The following is a 7,859-nucleotide window of genomic DNA, read 5'->3' on the forward strand; positions in this document are numbered from 1 at the left end:
ACTTTCAGCAAGCAAGATTGTGTCATCTACATACCGAGGTTATTTCCAGGCCTTTCTCCAATCCTGATGCCACATTCTTCTTCATAGATTTTAGGTTCTCAAATAATTTGTTTAGCATACAGATTAAGTAGGTAAAGAGAAAGGATACAACCCTAACACACATCTTTCTTAATTTTAAACCATGTATGTTCTATTGTTCTGTTCGTACAAGCCATAACTTGTTATGATCTATACAGTCAAATGCCTTTGCATAATTAATGAAGCACAAATAGACACTTTCCTGGTATTTTCTGCTCTCAGCCAGGATCCATCTGACATTAGCAATAATATCCCTGGTGTCACAATCTCTTCTAAATCCAGCTTGAACTTCTGGCAGTTCTCTATGTACTACTATTCTAGAAGTCTTTAACTGATCTTTAACAGTATTTTGCTTTCCTATGATATTAATAATTTTGTTCAATAATTTTCACATTCTCTTGGATCAACTTTCTTGAGAATGGGAACAAATATGGGTCTCTTCCAGTCAGTTGGCCAGGCAGCTATCCTCCAAATTTCCTGGCATAGACTGGTGAGTGCATCCAGGGCTGCATCTGTCCTTTGAGACATGTTCCTCAATTACAGAGAGTTTAATTGACCAAAATACGTGTTTTCCCTAACACATTCAATTCTTTCTTGGTGTTTTATCATTGGAGGGCTCAGGCCAACAGTCTTTTATTATTTCTCAAAGAAAACATTAGGCTTTTAATTCCTGTTTCTGTGGATTTGTAGGTCTATGTCAACAAGGGGAAAACTTTTCCAAATGTACTTCCTCGTTATTCTGATCACCTGAAATCTGAGCTACCCACCTAGCTGTGTTGGACTCCTCCTTCAGTGACACAAGGGTCACTCTACTCGGAGGGCTAACTGATTCTGATCACCAGGGGAATTATGATACAAAATAGAATAAAGAACTACACTTGAGGAAGTGACAAACTGCATTCCAAAGTGATTGTACCACTTTACAATCCCACCAACAACGTATTACAGTTCCCATCTCTCCACATCCTCTCCTCTATTTATTACTTGTTGTCCTGTTAACTTTGCCATTTCTACAGGAGTGAGATGGTATCCCATTGTGGTTTTGATTTGTATCTTTCTTATTGCCAGTGATTTTGAGCATTTCTTCATGGGTCTATTGGCCATCCAAATATCTTCCCCTGTGAAAATTATTTCAATGTCTTTTTCCCATTTTGTAATGACCCAGCTATTACATTGCTTGGAACATACCCCAAGAAAATGAGAACTAAGGCACAAACGAAGACTTTTACACCAATGTTCACAGCACCATATTCACCACTGCAAGAACATGGAAACAGCCCAAATGTCCAATCACAAATGGATTGAGAAATTATGGTACATTCACATCATGGAATACTACGCATCACACAGGAGCAGTGATTTTTGTAAATTACTAACTTGAGAGGGATTGGAAAAGCATTAAACAAAGTGAGCCAACGTCATTCCATAAGGACAAATATCATGTAAGACCACTACTGTAGAAAGAGTCTGAGGATCCAAGGTGGGGAACAGAGGGGTGAGGATGGGGGCGGAGCGGGGAGGTTAATTATAGGGTCACACAATTTGATGGGTAGGGATGAAGGAAATGGGAAAGATCTGGTATGAAAAACAAAGCATACAAACTTTGTAAATAACATACTTGTCACTTGTTATGCATCAGAGAGCTAGACAATGACTAGGGAGGATAGAAGGAGAATTGATGCCTTTGAACTGTGGTGCTGGAGAAGAGTATTTAATGTACCATGGACTGCCAAGAAAACAAACAGATTCATCCCAGAGAGGGTTAAACCAGGCTACTCCTTGGAGGCAAAGATTCTAGGGCTTCGTCTGACATACTTTGGACATGTTGCAAGGAGAGACAGGTCTTTGGAGAAGGACATCATGCTGGGTAGAGTAGAGGGACAGTTCAGGAGGGGAAGACCCTCTATGAGGTGGATTGATTCAGTGACTGGGGTAATCGGGATGGGTGTGTCAGAGGCGATGCAATTGGCACAGGACAGAGCAGGGTTTAGGGCTGTTGTACATAGGGTCGCTATGAGTCGCAAACGACTCGACGGCACATAACAACAACAACAACATATTTGAGAACCAGTAGGTTAACCTTTATATCTCAGTGCTCTTATAAGAGTTCATGTCAAAGAACAAGTATGGCTATTCAATAGATAGGAGACAACAGTCTCAGAATTTACTAGAGTGAAAACTCAAGGAAGCTTCAGTGTAAGTCATACAGTTTAGATTTTTAATGGACCAGAATCATGAAGAAGAAAGCTTACATTTCTAATCATATAATAGAAAGTTATCAGCAATTACTTTTACAATCTGAATTCCATATATCCTTGTTTCTCTATTGCCCTTTACTAGACAGTATTTGTTCGTTTGGTGTTGTTGGGTGCCACTGAATTGAGTTTCACCTATAGTGACCCTATAACAATAGACCTGGCCATTGTTTTTATCCTGTGCCATTCTAATCATCTCTGACACATTTGAGTTCATTACTGCAGTCACTCTGTCTATCCACCTCATTGAGGGTCTTATCTTTTACTGACCCTCTATCTTTCCAAAAATGATGTCCCTTTCTAAGAAATAGCCTCTCTTAACAAGATGTCCAAAGTATAAGAGACAAAGCTTTACCATCTTTGCTCCCAAAAAGCACTCCAGCTGCTTTTTTACTTTTCAAGATGTATCTTTTATTCTTTTGCAAGTCCATGGAATATTCAATTTTATTCTCCAACACCACAACTCAAAGGAATCAGTTCTTCTATTATCTTTACTCACTGTTCAGTCTCAGATGTGTACCAAGTGGTTGAAAATACCATGGTATGAATCACATAATCACTGAATCACTTCAGTATTCAGACTGACCTCATAGCTATTCAGTGTTTTGGAGAGATCCTTGACAGCAGTCTTCCCCAGGGCAATATATCTGTTGATCTCCTAACTGCTAGTACCAAGCATGCTGATTGTTGGTGAATGTAAGATGAAGTAATTGACAGCGTCAATCCTTTCTGCATCTGCCATGATGTTGTCTATTGGTCTGTTCACATAGCAACTTAAACAATATGACTTTTGAAATCCCACAAGACCAACTATCTAAGAATGCACTTGCTCATCTGCCAACCTGTGAAAGACACTAAGAGTTGTTCATCTTCTTTATACAACATTTATGTTCAAGTAATTTTTTGGGGGGAAAGAAAATAATCATAATTTGTGAAGTGAAGATTTCACATAGTAGACCAGCCAGCTATCCTTTGAAAGTTCAGTTTAAAGTGTTGGCTGTGGTATGTGTCATAGATTTAATTGTATCCCGCAAAAATATATGTATATGTTGCAATCTGCAACCCTTTTCCCTTGTAGAAATGAACATAAATAGATAGACACACACAGAAGACAAGACAGGACTGCAGCAAAGAAACACACACTCACACACACAGGACAAGAACTGCAAACCTTCAGGCCCGGCTCATTTCTAATTTTATCATCATCTAAAAACAGTCTACATGCAGACACTCATGATTTGGGGAAAATTTATTTACCAGAAACTAGACTTGCTTAGCACAGAATGTTCTCACAGAATCTGTTTTGCTTCCATATCTCTGTTTACCAGAAGCAATAAGACTATGCCTTGGAAAAAGGAATATTCTCCGACCTCATGTGCAAGTGTCCAAGGTCCCCATCTGTCTGCAGACTCAAGGACACATTCCTCTCCCACTCCCCATTCAGAGTGAGGAAGGCCAAATAGATATCTGTGTGCAGACTGTTTCTTTATTAACCCTTTTTGGCTCCTTCAGTATGTAATGTGGGAGTTTTAGAATTATCTTTCATGATCTGGCACTCGAGTGATCTAGTGGTAAGGAGTTATGCTCTCAACTCAAAGGCAAGTGGTAAGAATTTACCAACTGCTTCATAGGAGAAAGATGGAAAATCTCCTCCTAAGCAATTAACAGTCGCTGAAAATGTGTTACAGGGTCAGCTCTGAGTCTACTGCAACTCCACAGCACATGACAACAACATAATCTCAAAACCCAACTAATTGTTAAAGGATTAGGGTTGAGACATGACATCCCTTTATCCTATCACAGCCCAGATTTGATATAAAGGCAGTTTCCCAGGGAGGTGGCTGATAGCATCATTTCTTTCATGGGACATAAAAGAAGAGAAAACACGAAAAGAGATGAAAATACTTCAGAACCACTAAAAACAATCATCAGGAGTAACTACATTCTTTTGAGCTAGTAAGCTACTTGAGACCAAAAAGACCAAGATATATGGGTATCTCAAAGAACAATGCGTGTACATACGGATGCTAAAGAAAACAAGAACCTTCCTCCAGAAAACAAATAAAGAGAGAAGGCTTTCCACTAGTTCTGGAACCCTAAACTTGGCCTCCTAAACCATAAGATAATAAATTTCTGTTTGTTAAAGCTACCCACATCTGATATCTCAGTTATAAGAGCACTAGACGATTAAGACAAGAAGTGTGTGCGAACCTGAATTTTGATAGAGCCCCTACCATTAACAGAAAACAAACAAAAAATGTTCAATATGCTGCCTTCCTACTAATAAAATCAAAGAGGGTTATAGCCCCCCCCGTGAGAGTTTGAATTTGGGGGTATGTGCTAAACACACTGAATATGCACACTGAAAAATATGAGCAATTTCATCTGTTCCCTGATTGTCAACACTTTCACAGGGTGTTGCTCAGGGAATCTAGTGTATCTTTTAGGACTCCATTAGGAAAGAGCTCTTGGAAGCGTATGTCTGCTCCCCCAGGGTCCACCCTGTGTGTCTTTTCCCTTAGCAGATTGTGCCCGTTGTCTTTTGCTTTAAGAAAAAATAGCTCTGAATTTGCCTCTGCTGACTTCTCTCAGTGAACATCAGTCCTTAGCATGGTCTTGTAGATTCCCAACACACAGTTTCACTGTGATTAATGTTTGCTTACACTATTTAACTTGGACACTAAAGGACATAGAATGAAAACACTTTCTGTTCAGAATTTAAACATCATTAAAATTTGAGTAATCAAGTTCATTAAGAAAATTATGCTATCACTTATGACAGACTGCTTTGCACATTCCAATATGAATTCACTACAGCAGATGAAAAATTCCATTCCTTGTATTTTCTTTTTTGTCTACTCCAACAAAAATGTATACTTATACTTTATGAGCACATATTAACACTATTTTATTTTTTTGAAAAACAATTAAATAGGACCAACTATATCTACCATTTTTTAAAAATCACCATTCCTTGTATTCTCAACACTGACTTTTTTTAGAGTAATATGGACTCATAAACTTTAATTTTTTATGCTATTTTATCTCATTATAAGTTGAAAATAGTCACTGTCATCAAGTCCATTTCATTAGGTTTCCAAGGCTGTATGTCTTAAGGAAGGAGACTTTCCATCTTTCCCCCTTGGAGTCACTGGTGGGTTTGAACTATGGATAGTTGAATTAACAAACCAATACTTAATACACCATCAAGGCTCTTTTTGCTTTATTATAATTTCTACTTTATTGTAATAATTGTATTTTGTGTTTTCAAAGCTATAAAGTCTCAATTTGATTGGAAGATGTCTCTTTAAGAGGATCCTTGAGAATTCTAGCTATTCATACAGGTCAAGTCAAGGGATTCTTGACCACTTTTTCCTTAACTCATCGAGCTAAGCATATTGATGAGACATGGCTTGGGAGCCTAGTTTGCACTGCGGTACTTCACCAGTGCTGTTGGGATTCGGTGCAAACGCTACTGAGAAAAAAATTAATATGTCAAAACAATTTTGTTAAGGAAACAAATTACAGAGAGTCATCTAACTATCAGACACAGAAAATTACATTAATTCACCATATTAGTTTCTATACCTAGAAATAACTACATAGGTAGTATACTCCCTATACCAATCTCAAAAATCTCCCTCTACTAAAGAGAATGGAATACTTATTTATGTAGACAGAAGAGAGCTTCTTTAGAATTTTAATTTTTCAGTCTGTTTCAAATCCAATGTTTTGGTTGTCGTTAATGAGTGGAATTCAATCAAATTACTTGCATTTTATTTTAAAATTTTACATCCTAAAAGGCCCTGATTTTCCAATCATAAAACCATTCTGTGTTGGCTCAAAAGTAGAAAACTTATTTAATTTTAATTAGAAATTTCCTTAATCATTAAGGCATGATGTCTCATATATAAGACTAGTAATCAAAATGTCAGCTGTTGAAAGACAACAATCCTTCTACTGAAAAAAAAAGTCTCTTTTCTTCAAGATTTACAGTCTTAGAAACACAATAGAGGGTCCCATGATTCAGAATAAACTTCTTGGCAATGGATTTAACTTTGGGGTTTCTTTGACCATGATTAAGTATAATGTCAATATTGCCTGTGATGCAGATAATTGATCAAAAATTGTTTTTCCATCTCCTTAGAAAGATAGAAGCTTGATTTATTTGAAGAGTTTTTTCAGAGCCTCTTTCACATCCTTATTCCTCAGGCTGTAGATCATGGGATTCAACATAGGGAAGACCACAGTGTAAAAAGTGGAAACGATTTTGTCTCCACTCATGGAATAGCTAGACCTGGGGTGAAAGTAGATGTAGAGAATAGAGCCATAGTATAAGGTGACAGAGATCAGGTGGGAGGAGCAGGTGGAGAAGGCTTTGAGGCGGTCCTGGGTGGAGCGGATCCTCAGGATGGTGGCGATGATGAAGAGGTAAGAGGTGAGGACGAATACAACAGGGGTAATGACGTTGGAGGCCAGGAGGTAATAAAGGATAATCTGATAGCCGTCTCTTCTGCCACAAGCCAGCTTCACCAGGGGAAATAAATCACAGAAAAAGTCATCAATAACATTATCATGACAGAAGTTCAAGGAAAAAGTTCTTTTGGTGATGACAGAGAGGTTAAGAAATCCACCAAGATAGGAGGCTGCAACCAAAAATGTACATAACCGTATGGACATAGTCTGAGAATAGAGGAGAGGTTTTGAAATGGCCATGTAGCGGTCATAAGCCATGGCAGCCAACAGGTAGCACTCACTGTAGGCCAGGCCACCGGAGAAGAAGAACTGAGCTGCACAACCAGCAAAGGAGATGCTTTTATCCTCAGAGATGCAGGTCACTATGATCTTCGGGGTGTACACAGAGGAATACCAGAAGTCCAGGAAGGACAGATTGCCAATGAAGAAATACATGGGTGTGTGAAGCCGGGAGTCATTACATATTAGCACTATGAGTGTGACATTTCCCACCACAGTCACAGAGTACACGCCGAGGAAGACCACAAACAGGACCAGCTGCATCACAGGGTCTGTTGTGAAGCCCAACAGGATGAACTCAGTCACGGTGTGATTACTCACCTCCATGGCTATAATCTCACCTAAGAGGAGAAAAATGTTAGTTTCACTTGAATTTCTTTATTGGGTAAGCAGAAAAGATGATATATGTTTTATTTCACATCAACAGGAAAACCAGAAGTCTAAGATCCTACTAATGACTATTTCAGAAGGATTGCTTTGCAGTTTGTAACAATCACTCATTTTACAGTGAAGTATTCAATTTCTCATTTTTAAAAGCCATTTATTTCTTTTTCCACATAACGAATGACTGCTGAATTGATGAAAAAAATTTTAATTGCTATTTTTTGTGCAATTGTTTATAATTGCATGGTTTTGTAACTTAGAGTTTAACTTGCTTACATCTGAATAAGTTTTAAAACAAATATTTAAAATGTTTTTAAATTATACACACTATATCCTCATAAACAAAGATGGAAAAATTCTCAACAAAATTATAGCAAAATATATATA

The 7,859-nt window shown here is 37.9% G+C and overlaps 1 protein-coding gene across 1 annotated transcript; it reads right to left on the bottom strand.

The window, feature by feature from the left end:
- Positions 1-6,497: 6,497 nt before the first annotated feature.
- LOC102874554 (olfactory receptor 9G1-like) lies at positions 6,498-7,415 on the bottom strand. Its single transcript, XM_006900400.1, has one exon. It carries the CDS (start codon positions 7,413-7,415, stop codon positions 6,498-6,500), a length of 918 nt encoding a protein of 305 aa, XP_006900462.1.
- Between the last annotated feature and the right edge of the window lie 444 nt (positions 7,416-7,859).

The sequence above is a fragment of the Elephantulus edwardii genome, unplaced genomic scaffold (assembly GCF_000299155.1).
Source record: "Elephantulus edwardii isolate Elephantulus edwardi_28Jun2011 unplaced genomic scaffold, EleEdw1.0 scaffold00284, whole genome shotgun sequence".
In the NCBI taxonomy this organism is placed as follows: domain Eukaryota; kingdom Metazoa; phylum Chordata; class Mammalia; order Macroscelidea; family Macroscelididae; genus Elephantulus; species Elephantulus edwardii.

What these genes read in the sequence shown, in the direction of transcription:
- LOC102874554 (XM_006900400.1), bottom strand. Translation starts at nt 7,415, where the DNA reads ATGGAGGTGAGTAATCACACCGTGACTGAGTTCATCCTGTTGGGCTTC.